A 24,334-nucleotide genomic window follows, 5' to 3' on the forward strand; every position below is an offset into this window, starting at 1 on the left:
ATATATATCCATTTTTATTGTTTTTCTTTTCATGGCATGAAGACTCCGAAACTGGGATCCAACCCAGATATAATTCTTTCAATTTAATATGCAATTCTATTTGTGTAAAACGAAACTTTTTAAATAATCCATATAATTATAATCAGTTTGATTATGATTATAATATAGTAATAATCAAGATAACTACTAAAGTGTTTTATCACACGAATCTGTTTAAGTTTGTAGGAATAATATGCATACGAAACTGAAAATTACAAGTAACATACAAACATGATATGTACTATCGTAATCACAAATAGAAAACATGAAAATAGATATGCAATATATAAGGATAAACATAAGCGTAAAACGATCAAACCGAATTGAAGGGTTGAACCGGGCTTGTGTTTGACACAATTCCCTTAAACAGATTCGACGTCTGTTCTCAGGGTACACCGGTTCGAAGCAGAGTGTACTGCCGGACGACAGCACTTGCCTGAAAAAGAGACCGGAAGCGGGTGACCGAAGTTGTAGAAGAAGAAGCTAGAAAACAAATGTAAAAGGGTTATGATTTTTGTTTGTGTTAGTTGATGTATGTTTCTCAATACCAAAGTTTGGTATTTATAATGCAAACAAAATCCTTGGTTGATATTGTAAATCTTTTAGGATTTGAAAAAGGAAAGAGAAGATTTACACAATCACAAAAAAAGATTTACAAAATCCTTGGTTGATAAATTAAATCTTTTCTTACTTTGCACTTAAAATAACAACTTTGAGACGCGATATCTCATTCACCATTAACCCGTTTTGGACACGCTTTAGTTCGTTTTTAAAATTCTCATTAGTGGCTACAAAACCCACTAAATAGTCGTTAATATATATCACTTTATTATATATATTAATTTGTGTCCAAAAATTGGTGGAACACACTTTTCCAACTAAATTTTCCAACAGTACAATCACTAGATGCAGATAGTGATGTAACAAAATCAAAGTGTAACTGTACTTGTAGGGGCTCAGTTCTGCAATAAGATACGTAGAGGTAAATTGTGAACTGGCTTTGGAATATAGTTTGAGATATGAGATGGACCAAAAAGTGCCAAAGCAGTAGAGATGAACAACATATTAGAAACAAAGGGACTGCTTGTGTTGTACAGTCGACCAATTAAGGTTAACAGGCCACACTTCAAGTTATTGACAGACCCTATAACTATCTCATTTCGTGTTAAAAGATAATCACTTGTTTGTTCATTATCACCTTCCCTACAATACTTAATGCTGCCACAACAAAACGACATGGCCATGTCCCATTTTTAAAAAAGTCAACTAGCAACTTCAAAGACCAAAATAAGGTAACTAAATAGCAAGACTATGTTTTATTTGTATGCTAATGTCATTTTTCACACACCAAACTAGTAGCCGAGAACAACACATTTTTGTCAAAAAAACAATGGAACCATGTAACATGTAAAGATGTGTGAAGATGAGTTTTTAAAGAGCTTTTTTCACTTGAAAGAAGTTGGGTCGTTCCTTGTTTGCAACATCGACATCATCAGATGATGCCACTGCCACCACAACACCTTTATCCTTGATAGCATCAATTGCATTTGCAAAGTCTTGAAAGTCACTCAACCTAAAGAAATAACATAACATCAAATTAATATATATTTAATTAAAAAAGTATCTATCTTTAATAGTATTCGGACTGTACCTTGTAGATTTTTTTTTTCCCCCTGAAACGTAAGCATTTTATTAAAATACACCGAATGTTACATCGACAATATTACAACCGACTATTTACAAACCACGACGATTTTGTCTATGAATATAGACTTAACTAACGAATTACATGAATAACTTGAATAACACGAATGAGATTAGCCTATGTCGGATCTATTTTTATTTGGAGAGATATAAGAACTCGGGATTGTACCTTGTAGATAGTATCTCCTCGTGTCTTATTTGCCTTTCTTCCTCTGTAATTCCCAACAAGTATCGTAATAAACTGGCAAAACCACCTCAGTATTTATCAATATTTATGTACCAAATTTTATCTATTTGGGTTATGTTTTATCTCTAATAGGTGGGTCATACTAGCTTGAGCTACAAGATGAAACTAAAATAGAGAACATAGCAAATGAGTCAAGCAAGTCAAATGGGTCTAGCGGCTCAAGAAATTGAAAGTCATCCCAAATGGATTATATTGTTGCAAGACATATATCGTTTTGCAGGGATGTTTGGCAAATTTATTTATTTTCTATAAAAATTACATCACTTGCTTACCTAGTATATCCTTTGGAATCGGGTGACTTGTATGAATCAACATCATCAATTGTCCCAATAATTGCCTTTGTAAGAGTGTCATCATCCATTTCCGTTTGACGAAGAAAATCACTGGTTCTATCATATATATCTAGTGTCTTGAGCAAATTTGGGTCCCGGTTAGATAAGAATGAGCATATTCCTGTTTAAAAAGATGGTTATTATAAACATATAAAGCAAGGTAGGTAAGGGAAACTAATGATACGCATAATGATCCGTCTCAAAACGACACTAACAAGTAGTGACCGGCTAGGATCTTACCCGGCACGGTCCATCCCGGAATAAGGGTTACTTCCCAACATCATGTAGCCAGTCATGATGACTATAACCGTGAAGAAACACTTGGACTAAATAGAAAGCAAAACCTTCCCGGATTAGACTGAGAGCTCCGTGATACCTTAGCCGGAACCGACAAGCTGCTTGTACCGTCACCACTTCCCGGTTCGGTATTCCAACCCAACATAAAGATACCTTCCCGGGACAAGCACGCCGTCCCGGGGAAAGTGCACTGTCCCGGAATAGACACTTCATCCCGGAACGAATACTCGATCCCGGAACAAACGTACAAACAAGTTGCACGCCACGTCAGTCCACGAATCTAGATAAGTTTGTTAGGATCTGCTCGATTATTCCCATGAAAGGGACAGGTGCCACGTCACCCCTCGGGATTGGCAAAGTTTGTTACAACCATGAAAGGGACATATGTCATGTCATCATTCCTTCCTAACATCTATAAATACGCGAACAAGATCATTTATTCAAAAGACACACTGGATGCATTAATGTTACTCTGCTCAAATTAATTACAACAGCATTACTCCAGTCGTTAACCCAATTCCGATCAAGGCTCCGAGCATCACCGGAGCTAGTCTTCACTATAAGATATTAACTTATTCGATTCCGATCGAATAAGGTTAATTCGATCGATTGTTTTACGCCCTTGGAATCCAAATTCCAAATCGGGGTTTGCACAATTATTGAAGTTAAAACATTCGACTCACTCTTTTTCCCAAATCAAGCACTCAAACCCGAAATCTATTCACACTAGTCGATTTTGGTTTGATCAAATGGCGCCGCCTAAAGGTACGAAAACAGCAAGTAAGAAAGGTACGAGCGACGACGTACAACTACCTTTGAACAAAGGAAGCTCACCAACGGTGGAGCCACCTCAACCTCAAAAGCAATCGCTCACATCCACTCCGGTGAAGCGTCGGGAGACGAGATGAATGTCTACGATGACAACGAGGACACACACGAGGGATCGCCCCCCGGTGGGGAGAGGTTGAAGCTCGACACCCTTGGTCTCAAAACCAGTGGTTCGAGCGGCATCGGATCGTCCCACAACGATACCGACATGATCACCAAAATGATCTCAGCCGACGTCGAAAAGCAAGTAATCGAAAAGCTAAAAGCCATGCTGAACGACAACAGTCTAGCAGAGAGGCAGCAATCGCAAACTCTAGATGTTCTGAAGACCAGCCCACTGTTAAACATCGGTGCGGGAAGCGAGGGCGTCACTAAGGCTGCCGCAAACGCATGGCTGATTGTGCTCCTTGTGCAGGCTGCGCCGCAGGCATACAAACACTCCCTGTCACAACCCGCCGTCCAGATTACTGCACTCGACAATCTGTTCGCCCTAATCACCGGTAACAAAGCAAAACGACCGGTTGAGATGTCGGCTACTAGCCAAAAGCTATGCGAACGGATCGCTAGCTGTATACTCCCTGCTAACATCGTCATACCGGTCACTTTGGGGGTGTACAATGGCACCACTGACCCGGACGATTTCCTGCAAATCTTTGAGGGTGCCATGAAAACCCAACATTGGAGTGACGAGGTAGCATGCCATCTCTTTCCGACTGTACTACAGTCGGCTGCCAGGGAATGGTTCGAAAAATAACCACCTAATGGAATCACATGCTTTGCAGACTTGCGGGAAAAGTTTCTCATGCAATATCAGAACCTCCGCCGACACACGTATACACACCTGTATGCTCACGAAATCCCGATGTATCGAGGAGAGAAAATTGAAAGCTTCATCACAAGGTATATGCTGGAATGTCAGAATATCCCAGGACTCCCGGAAACACAGCAGATTTCCGGATTCATAACATGCCTGGACAAAGATGCACACCCGTCGCTTGTCTCTGAACTCCGATGGAACATCCCGGGTACATTTGCAGATGTCGTGACGGTAGCAAGGCAATACCAACACTCTGGGAGGGAAAGACAGGCTGGGTATCACTGAGAAGAAAAGAAAAGAGAAGAGGAGAGGAGAAGCGACAACAGGCACCGTCATGACAGCAAGACGCGGTGAAAGCCATCACAAAAGCCACAACAACCACGGCAAAAGCCATGACAGCCCATGAAAAGAGCAGCCGAAAACCATATGATAAAGGATCCCTAATTGACAGCCTTTCCAAAACCCCATGGGAGATACTGTTAACGGAGCCCGTAAAGGCAAAGTTTACCCCTCCGGCACCATTAGAAAAACGGGATGGTCAAAAGTCAGATAAGTACTGTGAGTTCCACGAAGACAGCGGTCATGACACCGATGAATGCAAAACGTTAATACGTGAAATCATCACCAAAATCAAGGCAGGCGAACTTAATCACTTGTTGTCAGGACGAAAGTTCAAAAAGGCTGATCGCAACAAAACATTCAGTTGGCGAAAGGAAGACAGCAAGAAACGTGAGAAGGCAAAAGATAAAAGTTGTCATTAACATGATCAATGTCGAGAAGGACGAGTTTGTTCCGCAGAGCTCCTGGAAAGATGCTGCCATCACATTCCCGAGATTACCGCCACGATACTCTTGGGACGAACCGGTAGCAATTACCAGCCTGATAGATGGGTTCCCGGTCAGCGAAATGTACACCGACACGGGAAGTGAAGTTGAAGTCTTGTATGCCCATTGCCTTTCCCAGCTACCAAAGTGTGTCGGAAGGAAGATGAAACAATCTAATGCCGTCATTTCCGGGTTCACGGGTTCCACTGAAGAACCCATAGGTAGACTCAAGGCAACGGTCACGGTGGGTACTCAACCCTACCTCCGTAGTGAAGTCATCGACTTTTATGTCGTCAAATCTGTGACTGCTACAAATGTGATACTAGGAAGACAGTTCTTCAGGAAGTTCGGTGCAATAGCGTCTACCGCTCATGGTATACTCAAACTCCCAACCCGGCGAGGCGTGGCAACAGTTCAATCCACTCGGCACCCTTTCCCCGCGAATGAAGGCACTCGAGATAGGCAATGTGCCGAATCATGGAAGACACCACACGTCATGGAGGAAAAACGTGTATCTGTTCTTAAGAGGCTAACTTTCTTCTCCCCATCGGCACACCTCGGTAGCAAAAATCAAGTCATTGCTAATGAGGCAGAGAAGGCGCCGACTGGCGTCGCCGGCCAAGATGGGAGAAACCATTTAATGGTGTGTACGAAAAGGCTGAACCCTTCAATCCGACACTCAAACGTTCCAGGACTGAAAGTTATGAGAGCTCCAACCGAGAAAAGATAGCGATTGAAGGAAACAGAAGTGGCTAACTGAAACAACTGAGATTTAGATAGATACCGTGATGGAAACTTTCAACTCATGGTTATCTTGATGTTTGTCTTTTTCTTTTAATAAAGAACCCATGTATGTTTTTCCTTTTTACGAATGAATAAAAGCATTTTACCGTTTACAATAACTTGGTCATTATGTTATTTACAATGATGTTCAAATAATTATAACCGGCTAGCGGCAGACGGATTCCGGCATTCACATAAGTCCCATGCAAGTTATTTTGTACCCTTTAAGAGGTAATTGTCTAACCCTCATCGGTACAAGTTTATACTGATAAACGGCCAATGAGTAGATGGCATAAACACGCGTGACTGCTCGGTGTACACGCCAAACCTAATACAAATGTAGTCTAGACCTACATATGAAGATATGAACTAGTTTAACTGAAGAAAATTCGACACAAAATACTTAAAATTAAACTTTCATTACTTACACGTGACTTCATTACAAGTTCCGTAAAAAATACACAACGTGCAATACAATAAACTAAAAATTAAAATCTAAGAGTTGTTGGACGGTTGTACCATCATCGGCGCAAAGATCCTCAAAACTGCCAAAACAGATCTCCGCCAAGGCCTTTTGAGCAGCCTGAAGCTCCTGCACAGCAGCCGGATTCACCTTCCCGGCAATATTCGGATGCAAAGGGACGGAACCACTAACATGATGCTTCTGCATCAACCTAACGGCGTGGGTAAAATTGGCCGCCCCAAAGCTATCCAAATAAGCCTGGAAGGGTGACTTCACGGTGGAGGAATTGATAGCCTTCTTCAAAATCGAAAGAAGACCACCCCGCAATCGTTTACACTCCTCCAGGGCCGCCTCCTTGGCAGCAAACAGCAGCAACCTCCTTATCCTTATCCTTCTCCCCTACCACCAGGGAAAGCTCATCCTTGGCAGCTCTCAGCTGGGTCTCCAGGCTCTTAATAGTTTCCCGGGCCATAGGTGCCTGAGACAGCTCATCACGGGTGGTTTTAAGCTGACGCTCCAGGTCCGCCACCTGCTCTTCCCGGTCAAAACCATCCAGAAAAAGTGTATTAATTGCCATGAGTGCCCGGGATCGGACAGCCTTGGAGTCTTCCCGGGGGAGGGCAGAAACTGCATGGCGGAGGGACGAAGAAGACCCATTCTCCAATACGCACTCTTGTAGCCGGGGTAATTAATGTCCAGCTGAGAGAAGGCACGGACAAGATCATCGCCTGCAGAGATGTTGAAGTGCAGGTCATCAAAGCTTTCCAGGGTAAACTGTTCACCCTCCCCACCCAAATTTATGGGCTCCGTCTCGGTTGTACCGGCACCTCCAGATGGCTCACCAGCAGCTGCAAAACAAAATTTTTTAAGGAAGTCAGGCATGCAACAAATCAAAATATTAGGAAAGATTGGTTTATCAAAACAAGACAGTTACCTTTGGTCTTCTTCCGTAGATATGGAAGCTCTTGAATCCTCCTCGCCGGCATTCTGCTCCAAGTCCTGAGGAGCGACATCAGGCTCGGCTCCCGGGTTGACCGGGACACTATCCACCCGGATCTCCTGGTCACCAAAAGCCATCGCAGTAGAAAACTCCATTACTGTTGTATAAACATCAAAAACAAACAAGGTTAGTGTACGATTAACAAACTAAGCAGCGTTTGGGCTAGTCTTCACTTGCTCAATTAAAACGAAGGACAGGCTTGGTATTCGGATCTGGCCATTGGTGGCTAACTCCTCCCAACACAAGCATGGCCTCCGGGTATGGCTGTTGGGGAAACTTGAACTCCCGGATGGCCAATATACATGCCTTCTCGGCAGCATTCAGATTCGGGATTTTATTAGCTCCCTTTTTCACATCGACTGCCCATTCGCAGCGCTCAACAAATCGTGGCGGTAGCCCTTTGATATCGACAAAAAAGAAAGACTCCCGCCACTCCTTTAATGAAGTATCCATGTCTCCAGTAAAGTTGAACAACGATCTCCATTTGATGGTAAACCATCCAATCTCAGACCTCGAGACGGAAAAGCAGAATCGAAACATGCGGACGGTAGGAAGAATATGATAATGATTAAGGTACATCTCCCACATTACCAATTTTTGGTACGCATGGGGATTACTTGAGCAGGCGCTATTCCATAGTGTGTAAAGAATTGGTACATGAATTCAGAATAGGGCAATCGAAAATTGCCCACGCTAATGGTTGCACCATAAACGGTAACCATGCCCATGGGAGGCTTATGGGCTCGGTGGATGGCATCAGGCACCCTCAATGTATAACGCGTCAAAAACAGGTACTTACGTAACATCTCGTCAAGGTATCCATCACACGCTTGACTCATGATACCACTAACATCTACAGAAGGCCTAGAAGAAGTCTCGGGGGCGTCTACACTAGTAGAAGTGGAAGACTGATCCGCCATATATACAAAAATACAAAAGGCAAAGTAATTAAAAAAGAAGGAAACAGAAAAGATACCTTCTTTCGTAAAAAACTGTTGGTTTTTTGAAGAAGAAACGTTTAGGGTACGAAGGCTGTAAAAAGTGCAAATATTGGAAAAGGGAAGCTATTAATAGGTTTCAAGAAAATTGATCCAACGGCTCAGATCAAAAGATGGATTAACAAAAGCAATGATTAAAATTGCAAAAAGAAGTCCCTCGAACGCCGTTCCAAAAAATTGAAAAATGGAAAAATCACAAAAAGGAGGCGTATTTGCAAAAACTGTCTTTTCACGCTGACAAACATTAAATGCACATCCAATCGGAAGCATGGCTTCGTCTTGAAAGTTTGATGACGGTAACCGTTCCGGCTACCACCATCAAACTGGGGGGACTTAATGATACGCATAATGATCCGTCTCAAAACGACACTAACAAGTAGTGACCAGCTAAGATCTTACCCGGCACGGTCCATCCCGGAAGAAGGGTTACTTCCCGACATCATCCGACATCATGTAGCCAGTCATGATGACTATAACCGTGAAGAAACACTTGGACTAAATAGAAAGCAAAACCTTCCCGGATTAGACTGAGAGCTCCGTGATACCTTAGCCGGAACCGAAAGCTGCTTGTACCGTCACCACTTCCCAGTTCGGTATTCCAACCCAACATAAAGATACCTTCTCGGGACAAGCACGCCGTCCCGGGGAAAGTGCACTGTCCCGGAATAGACACTTCATCCCGGAACGAATACTCGATCCCGGAACAAACGTACAAACAAGTTGCACGCCACGTCAGCCCACGAATCTAGGAAAGTTTGTTAGGATCTGCTCGATTATTCCCATGAAAGGAACAGGTGCCACGTCACCCCTCGGGATTGGCAAAGTTTGATACAACCATGAAAGAGACATATGCCATGTCATCATTCCCTCTTAACATCTATAAATACGCGAACAAGATCATTTATTCAAAAGACACACTGGATGCATTAATGTTACTCTGCTCAAATTAATTACGATAGCATTACTCTAGTCGTTAGCACAATTCCGATCAAGGATCCGAGCATCACCGGAGCTAGTCTTCACTCTAAGATATTAACCTTATTCGATTCCGATCGAATAAGGTTAATTTGATCGATTGTGTTACGCCCTTGGAATCCAAATTCCAAATCGGGGTTTGCACAATCATTGGAGTTAAAACATTCGACTCACTCTTTTTCCCAAATCAAGCACTCAAACCCGAAATCTATTCACACTAGTCGATTTTGGTATGATCAGAAACAATAGTGTAAGCAAAAAAAAATGTGTGATTATACCTGAATAAGGGTCGAAATAACAGAAGCTGTTATAGGCCCCACCACTAACCCGCACACGGTCCCTCAGCCAAGTATCACTTAAGTACTTAGATATAACATACGCACTTCCCTTGAGTTGATACCCAGTTTCATACAAACTTAGTGCTTTTCCAACATAATTTACCTACAAATATATGTGTAATCAACTTAATACTAAGAACTGATCGTGTATGCAATTGAGCAGCAGCATATAAATATAAACCAAACCTGAGTTGGTATCACAATAGCTTCATTTATTGATGGAATTCGTGTATTCCAACAAGGTGAAGATGCAATTGGAGATGCATTTGGAAGCTGATCAAGAAACTCCTCGACATATATTTGAGAATTTTTAAGGGTATTATAACCAGATGTAAGATTCACAAGGCAATTGTTCTTTGTCAGCACGGTTTTATGGATCTCTTCAAGGGACGAGGATATTGCACTCCAGTCACGTTTAACTTTCTCTTCAAGATCCTTCAAAAACTCAAGATAACTGCAAAGTATAGTATACTGAATGTCAACCTAATGGCAATTAACGGATGGTGAAACAAACTGCATAATAAACAGACAGGAAATTAAAGACAAATCCCCAGATTTTGATGATGATTTGTAGTAGACATTCCATGCCATAAAACAAAAGCCCCAAATTTGAGGAGAAAGCTAGAATACGTAGGATAGGAAACATGGGTGCTACGAATAACGGTTCAAATGGTCAAACCGGGCCAATTTTGTCCAGTTTGGGTAGGGTTTAACCCAAAAATACTTTTTTTGTCCAATTTTAACTTTCTATGATAATTAATGTGCTAATTTATGATTAGAAAAGGAATATAACAATCTAAATCAGTGATTAAACAATTTAGCAGACTAGACTGTATGCATTAATAATAGACTGTGATTTTTAAACTGCTTGACCAAATCAACCTATTTAAAGCCGCTCTCTTTTAGCCAGAACATTCTAACTTAGCAAAATTGTGATAAAAGACAAGTACACAGCCCAAAATGATAACCCATTCATAAGCAGCGGGGTCAAAATTTCCACCTATAGTGTCGATAAACTCAACATCACTATTCATCTTCTTGATAAACATTTCAGAGATAGATTTACAAAGGAACTAGTCAAAATATTACCATTGTATTATCAGAAGGAAAAAAAAAAAGATTGCATCTCATTATGTGGGCACCCAAACATATCTAACTTAATTCATGTTTCTTAAATGTTAAAAGCAAATTAAAATATATAATGCAACACATAGATAGATGGATGAACTGAAAATATCCAACCAACCTGACACCACCCATTTGTTCCCTGATCCACCCTGCACTGCTTAACTTTGCATCCATCCTTGCAGCTGCAATGTCATAACCACAACCCCTCAACCGATTCTAAAAATAGACAAAATTACCAAATTAGACACCAGGTTATATATGATATTCGAATTGTCAACTACTAGTACAAATCAATACCTCCATAATAGCTTTACTTTGGGAGACAAACTGCTTAAAAAGCTTTTGATCAGCAAATTGGACATCTTGGAGAACACAGTTGACCTAAATTAGAAGTGAATCAAGAGTGTATGTGCATTGTGAACGTACAATTAAAAAAGCCTTAAACTTTGATTTCAGCTACATAAAATGGTTTATACCCCCCCCCCCCCCCCACCCCCCCCCCCCCCACCCCACACACACACACACAAAAATGAATTTAAAAAAACACATACCAGATCGAAAAGATTCTCAGTGTAGCGTGGTGTTGTGGCTTTTCCTCGAACAATAATATAACTGACCGGAGTGTCTGACCCTTGTTTTGATGATATAAAAGGAAATACGGATAAGCCCCTGGTCTTAAGTCTAATTAGCTTACTTACCTGGTCTTCTGTTCCCATTTCCAACAATGATCGACTGTTGAGTAATATGTAACACGAGTATAAGCGTAAGACAGTTGACTGCTATAGAAAAACGTAATATAATATAATATATGTACTTTGTTATATTATTATTATTTCACCATCTAAGTTTCACATTGTTCCCTCTATTTTAGGAATCTGATTATGAATAAATCACAACCTTATGAATATTATGACATACTGATACGACCGTTTGTACTTGAGCAGTTGGTAAAAAAGACACTTTGTGATAAATGTTACTCCCTATTATTTTGACCAGAAAACGCTCGAAAAAATAACATTCATCGATAAACACATGAACGTATAAACATACGTATATATATATATATATATATATATATATATATATATAGTGGTAGGATCAAGACGGAAGTAACCAATCGGGGGAAGCAGGGGAAGCAAAAACTTTTTTTTTTTTTTCGTTTTTTGAAAAAACCTTGTTCACGAACATTATAGATGGGATGAAAATATGAACATTTAGTAGACACACTTTGTGATAAATGTTTTTATTTTGGCGGAAAACGCTCGAAGAAGTAATATACAACAATTATCGTGTTTTTCGAGCGTACGTTGAGGTTTTAGCTATTGGGGTTTAGATATTAGGGTTTAGATATTAGGGTTTATAGGGTTTAGATATTAGGGTTTATAGGGTTTAGATATTAGGGTTTAGAAATTTAGGGTTTAGGGTTTAGATTTAGGATTTAGATTGAGTTTTTAACACGAACGGTTTAGAGTTTGGGGTTTAGGGTTTAGGGTTTATGGAATAAACCCAAAACACCAAACACTAAACCCTAAACCCTAAATCGGGCTAAATTTTACTTCACAAAACATGAAAAAAAAAACGTTCATATTCTTCACGAACAATATTATCTTGAATGTTATTTTTGTCGATCGTTTTCCCGCCTAAATAATAACATTCATCACGAAGTGTCTCTTCTAAATGTTCATATTTTCGTGTGATCTTGATGCCGGAAAAAAAAAATTTCAAAAAAAAACAAAAAAAAAAAAAAAAAAAAATTTGCTTCCCCCGCTTCCCCCCGATTGGTTACTTCCCCATTGATCCTGCCTATATATATATATATATATATATATATATATATATATATATATATATATATATATATATATATATATATATATATACAGTGGCGATTCTAGGATCATAACTCAACGGGGTCCCGAAATTTTTTTCAGTACCAATTATATTAAATTGCTATTTTAGTGATAGTTTACCTTAAAAAAAAATTATAAATTCGAAAAATATATGGGGCCCAAGTAGTATAATTTGGTGGTGTCTTATACAATTTAAAGGAAAAACTACATTTTTAAAAAATATATGGGGTCATACATTTAAATTTAGTGGTGTCCTATACAATTTACAAAGTATTTTCTACTAAAAAATTTCAAACTAGCGGTGTCCCGTGACCTCGCGGGTAATAACATAGAATCGCCTCTGTATATATATATATACATACATACATATATATATATATACATATATACATACATACAAGGCAAAAGATAGGTAAGAGGTAAAACTGAATAATAAACAAAGAAAAAAATTATGTCGTTGAAACCTATGGTTTGTTTACATTTTCGTGACAAAACCTTAACCTTGTTTTTTGCATCGTTGGTACCTACGTTTTCTTTAAGTTTCGTGGTTGGTACCCCATGGTAATGTCCGTTAAGTTTTTCAGGTTAACTCCTCACATGTGCCACGCATGTGAGAGTAATTTTGTCCATTCAATAATTCAATAATTTAAACCCTAATTTGTTCATATGAATTTATCAATTTCAAATAAAACAAACACATTCTGGCCTTTCGAAAAAAAAAAAAAAATTAAAACAAACACAAAATTCAAGAATTAATATTCCAGATCTAACTCCCAAACACATCTCATCACCCTCAAATCCTTTCGGATCTTAAAACAAAAATGGCACTTAATTTAATTCAGACCAAAATGAAGTGTTGTTGCTACTGCATCTAAAAGTTGGTATCTAAACATCATATTGTTTTATGGTCCAGTTGTCTGCAGCATCTCCAGAGCTTGTGAACAGACTAATTCCAGATCACGTGAAGAGACAAATCGGTTTACAATTTATACCAACTGCAGCTGCTGGTTCTAGGACATGATATATTTATAGTATCATTATTAAGGTGGAGATCTGTTGTCGAGTTCTTATTGAGAGTTCTGACCAGTTTCATCTGAAGCCTGATGATTCTGGCATCATCGCATCGTCTTTCAAGACAATCAAAGTTTAAGGCGGGCCTGTTTGCCACTATTTTGTTACTGTGTACTCTTTGTTCATTTCCATCTCACTAAGCTCTCTCACCCACAGAGGAAAAGGAAAGAACCGTTTCTGATTAAATATATTATAGTATGAAAAGTCTCGATCGTGAAGATATGAAAATTGAAGGCAGAACTTAAAGTGAAGTTTTGGCCATCATGGGTGAGTTTTTATGGTTTTTCATGTTGGTCTGTAAGGATAGAATTGGGAGATGGTGGTGTACATGTATGACTCGTGTAATTCAGTAACTCTTTAAGTTATGAATTAATTTTTCTTTGAAAAGCATAAACAATTATGAAAACTTTACAAGGGCAACAGGATACATTACAAGAAATCATCAAACGATAATAATAATAATAATAATAATAATCTAATTTACAAGAAACATAAAAATAGACTAGATGACTTCAATGAAACTTTCATTTAAAGTAACATTGAAATTGAATTGAATAAATTATTGAGTGGACAAAATTACCCTCACATGCGTGGCACATGTGAGGGGTTAACCTTAAAAACCTAACGAACGTTCCATGGGGTACCAACCACAAAACTTAAAGAAAACATAGGTACCAACGACGCAAAAAACAAAGTTAAGGTTTTGTTATGAAAATGTAAGCAAACCACAGGTACCAACGGCGTAATTTATTCATAAACAAAATTATAGTGCGCTAATGATATTCCTTAAAGTTTGTGTTTTACCTATAAAATTAGTGTAAGTAGTGTTATCTTACCAAAAGAGTGGAACCAGAGGAAGAAGTGCTTAACTCATATCAAATGCTATTTCACAGTAAAGGACAGTTTTTGTGAAAAGTTCATGCTTCAATACTTTCACTCCATTGATATCTCCAACCTAAAAGTGTACAAAAAATTAGCTTTCTAGAGATCATGGAGCAAAAAAACGATACGGAGTGCTCATGGAAAAATAGATTTCAAGTCGATGCTACCTCAATAGGGATTTGAATAGGTTTCTTAGGAATGTCGTGAAGGGGTATACTTGGAACACTTCTCAAAGCTTCAAGCGGGTTAGCAGTTTCTTGCTTCATCTCGGCAGCTTCATCATGAGCACCAATAGCATCTAAAACCACAAAATTTACACCCAAATTTTTTATATCAACAAGTTAAACAATTAACTAAAGAACCTATTTCAATAAATCTGTGAATAAACTACACCATTTTTTTTTCCATTCCAACTATAAACTATTATAACCTAACACTTCAATTCCTAATAATCAAACATAATTAATTTCAATACGAAACATTTCTTTTTTTAGGCAAACAAATCCAACCATATAATAAACAGATGAACAAATTACAAATAATAATCACAGGCTATGCCTGCCCAAAAAACAGAATGCTTGAAGCCAAACAATAAAATTAGACATCAACCTAACATCTAACCATCAACCAAATGCAAATATAAGGCGCCCCATTTTTCATGACACGCTACAATTAGGATGCATACGACACTCACTAATTACACACCATGAAATCTCATATTTTAGCTCCCAGACAGTTGTTGCTTTGAACACAGCAGAACTTCATTTTGACTTTCAAAGTCAAAACAATCTAATAACAACTAGAATGATGATAAAATATATAATATGTATACATGTGTGTTTATAATTCAGTGATGATAAAGTTTAACAAGAAGTAATAAACATAAATAAACAATACGTAAAATAATAAAATAATAAATAGTAATATATTACTAGTGGCGTACCAGTAGAGAACTGTGGAGATGTTGCGATAGATTTGAGAGATATATGAGAGAAACAAGAGCTTAATTGAATGTGCGACGGAAGGGCGTTGGAGATGTGGCGGCGGAGAGGAGAACGGCGGTGGAAGTTAGGGATAAGACGGTATCGACTGGAGAAAAGACGGTGAAAAGAACGATAGAAGGAACGTATACAGGCATGTGAAGTACATGAGGTAGCAGAGCGAAGAAGAACAGCTCTCTCCATAGTTAAGGGAAGTTTTGAGAAGGAATGGTGAGATTAGGTTATAGAGGGCAGAAGTGACAAACAAATTATCCATATTTTAATGGCCCATGTATCCTAATATTTATAGCCTTTTTGTAAGTGACCCCGTAATTTTCTTTTTGACAAAATAACATGGTCATGTGGTATGTTTAAAACTAACTCAAGTCAAAAAGAATTTTTTTGATTTGGCAGGTGTGCAGTTGTTTCACAGAGTCCATTTTGCTAACGACATTAATTTTGTTTGTTATAATTCATCACGTGCAATGCACATGAGAGTATTTTCGACATTTTATCTGTTTTTCTTTTCTTGTCTTTCTCTACATTGCAACTCTTTCAAGCCTAAATCAAAACACCACACTTGCGCCACTTAAGATCCATTAAAAAATTTCTTCCATAACTAAACTTAATTTTAGGGAGGTGATCCTTACACCATTTCCATTTTGCCATACACCACCAAATAAATTATTTAAACATTTTACCCTTCTTTTTGTTCACCACCAACTCCATGTAACTTCTAACAGAAAGGGTAAAATTGTCCAAATAATTGATTTGGTGGTGTATGTCAAAAACAAGGTGATGGACGGATCAACTGCCTAAAATTTTACTCACAAACAAATTTATGTAAACAAACTTTTCTTCTTCCACTGTAAATTGCAATTAAAATTAACTTATTTTGAGAAAAGAATTTGTGTAGAAATTTTCTTATTTTCAAAAACAAAATTAAAACCCAAAAACAATACTAGATCAAAATCAAAAACTTTGTAAATAATTCAAATATGGCCGTCGAAATTTCTGCCCATGATGAAACCCTTGTTCGACATAAGTTGAATGATTTCAATTCCAATATTCGCCAAGTCAATCGGATGCATGCTCTCGATCTTATGATTATACGTCTCTTTTTTCTTCTTATTTTTTAAAATCGTGCGTGTTATAAATTTTGTTGTATGATTTATAAGGATCACAATCATTCATAAGGTATGTTTAGCTGGAAGCTTTTTGAAGTTTCTAGCTTATATAAAAAAGCTCATATTTAATAAAAATATATGTTTGGTTAAAAGAGCTTAAAGCTTTTAGATGGAGGGAAAAAAGTAAAAGCTCTTATAACTAACGTTTAAGAAATAAGTTTTAGTTTTTTATCAATTTATTCTTTGTTTCAAAGATTCGACTACTCTACCGAACAACTAAATACATCTAAAAACTTAACAACTATTCAGTTAAAAGCTACCAACTACTTTCGCCAAACATACTCATATTCATATTAAAAGAATAAGCTTGTTCCGAATTTGGACTTTCAGTTTTCATATGCCTTAACAACCTTAACCTTAGGTCCTACTTAGTTAGAGATTTATTTATGGATAACTAATTAATAATCTTGACATTAATTGATAAACACAACATCCTGTCTATACATATATATATATATATATATATCTCAAACCTGAACACAACACTTTACCTTTTTTCTATTAATTATGGATAATGGGTAATTAATTTTCTTCATAGTTTTCTCTTTTCATTTCAGGCTGATGTGCTGATAAGAACTGGAGGACCGGCTACTCAGTACCAACACGCCATCGATGGCCAACAATCTTCTAGGATTTGATTAAATCTGTAACGACCCAACCTGTCATTTTCCGGCCCATAAAATTTTTCCTTTTTAACATAATAATATTAACGACATTTAGGTTCCATTTATAATTCCAAAACACCTCCATTACAATAGTTAATTTAAACGACTTTAAAACATACAATACATAAGTTGAAATATAAAAACGGGCATACAACCCAAGACCCGTTTGACATAACCAAAAGATAAACTTGACCCGACTAGTTTACTTTCCAACAAAACCGAGCATGGTGATTGAGAATGCACTACCTGATCCTAATCAAGTTAATGATACGCATACCCGATCAGCTCGTGTAGTGCATCAGACAGCATCGCCACAAGGATTTACAAGGGTGCGCGCTAAGGCGTAGAGCGCTATACTCACAACCATGGCGCCAGTCCCATCCGCGCGCATCGGCAGCATCCACATGTCAGGCGATGCTGTAGCTGGCAGAGGACACCTGGCAGACAAAAGATCAGAACCGACAAGAACACTTTTTACTTTTGTCGGATCAGCTCGCTTGAAGATGTACTATTTGCAGGCCACGATCCTTTTAACCTTATTACGTGGCGATAGAAGACAAGAAAGGTTATCCTATAAATACAAGACTTCGTCCACAGCACAGGGGATTCCAGAATTCACTTTTACATACATATACTCTAAGAACAGCAGTGCATAGCGCAATTATACCCGCGCTACCGAACTTATAGCATTTCACTAGACATCCTTGATATACAGGTAACGTTCCATGAACATAAACCCTACAACTTAGCGCGAGCCATCGATGACCGAACTACCTGCCGATGGTGGGTCTACATTTAACCACCCCTGTTGAGATCCTCATCTCGCAGGGGGTTATTCATGGTACTTCGGACCGGAGAGTTAAACTCGATTGACCCTTAAATCCCCTCTTGATGATGTCAAGCATGGACCAAACCCGACCCGATTATTCTATGCTTAATCATTTGGCGCCATCCGGGGGACACTCAAGTTAAAAGATTTTGATTTGATCTTTTTTCTGTATGTCCGCTAACGACTCGCTTGTTTCCTTTTGATACAGTAACAAGTGTTGAAATGAATAGCATGCAGGAAATACCAAAGCCCGCGCAAGCGCGAGCTACCTCACCTACAGGATCTAAGCCATCCGTCAAGGGATCGGCAGGAACTTCTGACAGCGCGCTACCAAGGGGCGCCCAGATGCCTCCCCCTGGCGCATCCGCATCATCTTTCAAGACCCCGGAAGCAATTAGGCCGATACCATGGGCCTCGAATACCACAAGCACGGGATTTGTACCCATCTACCCACCGATTGAATCCGCGCGGAATAGCCCTAGCCATACTAGCAGCCCCGCTGGCTCACAGGGCGCGGCCGTCACCTTCACCGCGGAGGGATGCCTCCCCGACCACCCCTGGATCTAGCGCTACCACTTTTACGCAGGGAACTTCGTCTGCATGAAGGGGGACATCCACAGAATCACCAGCTCGGACACGCGAATGATATGGCTAAAACGGACGATTTTATTTGTGCGGTGTCGTTAGGCCGCAACACGTCAGAATTAGCTACCACAAGGGCGTAATGGTTTTATTATTTATATTTAGCTGGGGTTCCTAGCTATAACTTACCTACTTGTCTTTCTTTTAACGAGTAAGTGGTAAATATAACTCGGGTACGTAATTTGGTATGTTTGCTCAGTAATGTGGGACAAAAGTTCCTATATAGTTAACCCTAGTGACAAGAGGTGATAGATTAAGATTAACTAAATAAAACAGTAATTTGACTATAAAAGTAAAGATAGATAGGTATGGAGAATAGGATTCTGAAGGGGAATTATCGCAAGAGTTTAACTTCCTAGGATAAACACTAAACCTCAGTCAACTGGGCTATGAACCTAACTGATTTGTCACTAAGAGTTTAGGCCTTGAAGATTCTGGCTAAGACGGACATCCCTACTCCCAACGTCAACCTAAAAGGTTTAAACGACCTTATGGATAGAATCCTAGGTACATGAATAAAGTGGTATACCCATAAAAGAGAGTCTCAGCTTTTCTTAATCCTAGTTGGTCTAACTAAAGCAATATCCTACCACTAAATCACTATGCTATGCCTTAACATTAACAGATGTGCAATCTTAGATATTCTAAGGTACTGCTAATTGGGTTAGAGGTCTCTCCTTTGCGATCACTTATTCAACCCCGGATCATCTTACAATATCTCAAGAACATTGCTTCTGACGCGAATCATGCTTTTGAGCAAGCTAGCGTTCACTAAACTCTCTGTTGCTAACTCTAATCACAACCTAAATGGGCAGCTCTTCTATGAAGAATAAGTGGTTATTCGTACGTAGGTACTATATCCATATTGTGAAATTAAGCACACATAACTACTTACCTTGTATCCTAGGGTTGATCAGGTCCTAATACTAGGTTATAGCCACGTGAATAAGTGGAAAGGGTGATCCGTAAATTAAACTTCTAAACCGTCAGGGTTTCAGCATAACAGTATGATAAGTTTCAAATAAAGTATTCAACATATAATAAACAATTGTAACAGACAGATAATCATGCAAGATGAAAGCAACTCAAGATAATAAGATAACTTCATTAAATTAAGGAAAGCGTTCACCGCTTACAGACGAGATCTGGACCGTTACAAGTGCTAACATCCTCTAGACCGCTCTTATTACAATCTTCGGCGTTCGCCTCCGGGTACTTAATTTACCGATCGGAGGTGAGAAGGCCTTGAAAGCTCTAGTGAGAGAAAGTGTATTGTAGTGAGAGAGTGAAGAGAGGTGTGTGGAAATTGGATGACAAAAAGCCCTTAAATAGACTTGAAAAATGCCTGCAGGCAAGCCTTTTGTCAAGCCATTTGACAGGTCGTTTTTGGCAGGCCGTTTACTAGGCAAGCCATTTATGAAGCCCGTTTGTCTGACTGTTTGACAGGCTGATATCGGGCAAAAAGTCACGTTTTTACCCCCTAAATTGAGCCCTAAAACAATAAAGATTAAAACTTTGTCGGCAAAAGTATCGCTTTTTCAGTTGATTTTGTAGATTAAGTAATTACAAAGGCAATGCAAAAAGAATCAAGTAAAACGGAGCTAAAACGAAGATTCTAGAGCGAATACGGTGAAAGGCAAGAAATCAAGTTACGATCCAGTGAATCAAGGCTGACCAGCATCAGATACGGCCTGCCATACGGCCTGCCAGTATGGGGTACGGCCTGCCAAATGGCCTAACAAACACCCCAAAGAAATGGGCTGCCAGTCAAACGGGCTGCCAAATACGGGCCACCAGACGGGCTGCCATACGGCCAGCCAGCCGTATTTTGGCAAAAACCTGGTCTATTTAAAGGGCCTTCTCCATACATTCCAACACACACTCAACTTGAAATTCATTTTATATTTTCAATCTTTTAGTTAGTTTTTAGTAGTAGTTAGCTTAGCTTTTATTTTCCGGAGGATATCCCGGCGAGTCCCTGCGATCTCGGGCAGATTTGTTCTGCCTTTTCATGTTTTTATCCGAAACGCTTGTCTTTTGTATTAAACATGTATTCTTACTTTTTATGTTTAATAATGTGTTTCAATATTGTCATGATAGCTTAATTTATCTGTATGTTTCCATGATAGAAGTTTGGGTTAGCGTAATTATGTTAATTTAGTACGATTACTGTTATAATACTGAAGTAGGAAGTCTGATAGATTTGTATGCTAGCATCTTAAGGATTGACCAACCTAGGTTGTGATCAGAACTTGTCTACCTGTATGAAATTAGCTACTTCATAGGATTAAGACCCCTGGTTATACTGTATCTGAAGATTCTATGAACTCGGTATGGCCGGAGTTCCCGAGAGGCATCGAATGCGCTTTTAGGACACGGAACCTAGGAATTGAGACATGAATGACCTAGTATGCCTATTGACTGTTCTAAAGAGACCTCTTAGGAGCTGTTAAGATCTAGTTAGTGCCTTTACTGTATGACCCAAGCCTATTGCATGTTCTTGTCTGATTGTTGCCCTAAGCCTTAGTCATATCAACTGTTTAGGTATTCATTAGGTTTCTATCTGCTTTACTATCAGTATATTAACTGTAATGTTGTATAATGTTTGATTTGTTGTGATCTCATTAGTATGATGTAATGGTTGTTAGTTTTCATTTAAGGTTTTGCCAACTTAAACCGACGGACTCCTTCCGTTTGTGATCAGTGTTCAATCAACACGGTACGTTGTTATTCAGTTATCTAAACTGATAACGAGGGTTAGGAATAGAGCTTAACTCACTAATAAACCTAGTAATTTACTGAGGATAACCTCCGAGGTATTGTTACACTTCAGTTATACGACCAAGTGACATACTTCTCATTGCTCAAAGAGAACTCCGAGAGTTCAGAGATAAGTAGGTCTGTGTAATTGGCTCATCCAACCAGATCTACATCAATCCAAGCATAGTTTTAACATAAGCATAATTACCTTTCTCTAACCCAATACTGATATCTTGGTCAACATTTCCCTGATCTGCATACTCCGGATATCCTTCCACTTTATTTACTTTTCTGCATTAAGGACCTTTAGCTTAAATCAACTACTATCTTTTATCCAGGTAATTTAACTAAAAGACAATTATCCACTTGATCTTCAATTCGTTAATCAGCATAAAATTCGACACTAGGTTAACTTACACCTTCTACACCTTAGAAAGTAAAAGTAAATTTAGGCCACGCAAAATATAAATAAACGAAGACACTGTGTGCTACCGAATCGGACATCCTGTGGCCTAACGACACCGCACAAATAAAACCGTCCGTTAGCAGCATATCAGTGCAGCTTTCTTCTTGCCACGCCTATTACAAAGCAGCTATCACGTATCTTCCACAAATCCACAGATCCTAGTTTCACATTTAAAGCTGGATGTCGGGAGATATACTCAAAGACGGTGAAATTAATACTCGGATCAGGATTGCTGTTCACTTCTTTCCAGCTTCATCTCTTAACTAATCTGTGCAAAGTAACAGACTCTTACTGTGGAGATCACCGTTCCGAAGACTTCGAAATTCTAAAGATACAGTTCCTGACATTATTTGAAGACCTTCGAAATGAGCATCCCGTCAGAGAAATAATCAACACCAGCACTGCTTCTATGATTGACATTCATGGGTCAACCAGCAGAGCTGTGGATCATATTCTCATCAGACTTCAAGACTTATCAAGAGCCGAAACTGCGCACTACTTATCTTTCAGAAGATCTTCAAGAGAAGTACCGGATCTGTTACCACTATTGGTCCGACACTTTCTCAGGATTTATCCACCAAGACTCACATTCCCTCGAGAAAACCAAGATCACAACCATCAACGAGGAATGTTTGCTTTTTGAAGCATCACTACGGTCGAGCCAACGACCTTAAACAAGAGCGCTTCTCGGGAGGCAGCCCGTGTAATAAAGTAGAGTAGAAGAATAAAGGATGACAAATGAGCTGATAAAGACGCAAGGATGGAAAACCAGCCGCATCTGCTAGGAGTATTTCTTTCTTTTCGCTACTAGCTCAAGATTCAAACTATGCCACATCCTAGCTTATCACTAAGTGTGGGATAACACCCAACTAAAGCACTAGACAAATACTCCCAAATCTTCAACTAAAACTCCTAAGTGTGGGATACACTAGGAACATTGAGGACAATGTTCGTCTAAGTGTGGGATGTTGGTATCTTTTTATGCTGTATTATAATAACCCATTACGAAGATTCCAAGTCCTTAAGCCAAATTTCAAAATTTTTGCAAAAGAAACCCTTTTCGAAAGAGTATTTTTGAAAACCTAAAACGTTTGTCAATAAAAATAAGGCTTAAGTAAGGCGGAAATCTTATTAGATTGAAATCTCTAATAGAGCATTGCATGACTAAGGCATTATCAACCTAAATTGATTATGGTGAGGCACCCAAATAAGACCAGCATTCATCTTTAATGCTTCACTATTTTCCGTTGAGAGTGCCGATGTCTGTGCCCAGAATCAGAACTTGCTCTAGATCTACATCTCCAAGCAGCGAAGCGTGATTCGGTTGTAATCAAAATAGCTAGCCATTTGTCAAACATAAACCTTCCGCACCTCCACCACTTCTACTGAGAATAATGAGCTTATTCCAACTCGGGAAGTCACCAGTTGGAGGGTTTGTATAGATTATCGTAAACTAAACTATGCAACCCGGAAGGATAATTTTCCATTACCTTTCATCGATCAAATCTTGGAACGTCTATCAGGAAATGAGTACTACTGTTTCCTTGACGGTTTTTCTGGCTACTTTCAAATTTCCCTCGATATAAAGGACCAAGAGAAAACAACCTTTACCTGTCCTTATGGAACATTTGCTTATCAACGTATGCCCTTTGGGTTATGTAATGCACCAGCTACATTTCAGCGATGCATGGTGGCAATATTCCACGACATGATTGAGCGTTGTATGGAAGTCTTCATGGATGACTTTTCAGTCTTTGGTAATACCTTTGATTCATGCCTTTCAAACCTTGACAAGATGCTCACCCGGTGTGAAGAGTCAAATTTAGTTCTGAATTGGAAAAAATGTCACCTCATGGTAAAAGAAGGGATAGTTTTAGGACATAAGATTTCGAAAGCAGGAATAGAAGTTGATAAGGCTAAGATTGAGACTATTACTAAACTTTCAGAATGTGATGCCCCATACAAAACCATCGTGTACGAATCATCAACAACAGGATCATTACAAGGTCGAATACTATATGTTGTTTCAAAACAAGTTTGCATTCATGATAAAAGGTGACGTTTTAACCAACGTCAAATGTTTAACATCCGAAAGTATGCTTCAACGAATAGCAAGAAAAAATAATAGTACGTGACCCGTAGGTCATTACAATTACATCGTTTCAAAATTAATATAGTATGAATGCAAATTAAACGTTTCATGCAGTGACATCTCTAATAAGCGCAGCG

General features: G+C 38.9%; 1 protein-coding gene across 7 annotated transcripts; it reads right to left on the minus strand.

Moving 5' to 3' along the window:
* Positions 1-1,121: 1,121 nt before the first annotated feature.
* Positions 1,122-15,796, minus strand: LOC139847579 (presequence protease 2, chloroplastic/mitochondrial-like). 7 transcript variants are annotated; one of them, XM_071837271.1, is made up of 12 exons: positions 15,520-15,796; positions 14,744-14,874; positions 14,563-14,649; positions 11,325-11,504; positions 11,071-11,154; positions 10,892-10,989; positions 9,832-10,099; positions 9,586-9,748; positions 2,263-2,443; positions 1,913-1,955; positions 1,691-1,712; positions 1,476-1,612 (listed from the first exon to the last, which is right to left on the minus strand). In XM_071837271.1, the coding sequence occupies exons 1-12, from the start codon at positions 15,758-15,760 to the stop codon at positions 1,608-1,610; spliced, it is 1,503 nt and encodes a 500-aa protein (XP_071693372.1). In that variant the 5' UTR covers positions 15,761-15,796; the 3' UTR covers positions 1,476-1,607. The 7 variants fall into 7 exon arrangements, 6 of the variants coding, with proteins under 6 accessions (XP_071693368.1, XP_071693369.1, XP_071693371.1 ...); XM_071837269.1 differs by having other exon boundaries at positions 1,913-1,984; XM_071837267.1 differs by lacking the exon at positions 1,691-1,712 and having other exon boundaries at positions 1,122-1,612; positions 1,913-1,984.
* Positions 15,797-24,334: the final 8,538 nt, after the last annotated feature.

This window comes from Rutidosis leptorrhynchoides, chromosome 5 (genome assembly GCF_046630445.1).
Source record: "Rutidosis leptorrhynchoides isolate AG116_Rl617_1_P2 chromosome 5, CSIRO_AGI_Rlap_v1, whole genome shotgun sequence".
NCBI classification, from domain to species: Eukaryota; Viridiplantae; Streptophyta; class Magnoliopsida; order Asterales; family Asteraceae; genus Rutidosis; species Rutidosis leptorrhynchoides.

Excerpts from the sequence above, each read along its gene's own strand:
- LOC139847579 (XM_071837267.1), bottom strand. The coding sequence starts at position 15,760 with ATGGAGAGAGCTGTTCTTCTTCGCTCTGCTACCTCATGTACTTCACAT. Across the intron at positions 2,444-9,585 it reads TTATTTCGACCCTTATTCAG|GAATATGCTCATTCTTATCT; the intron begins GTATAATCACAC and ends CTTTTTAAACAG. Across the intron at positions 1,985-2,262 it reads GATTCCAAAGGATATACTAG|TTTATTACGATACTTGTTGG; the intron begins GTAAGCAAGTGA and ends TGGTTTTGCCAG.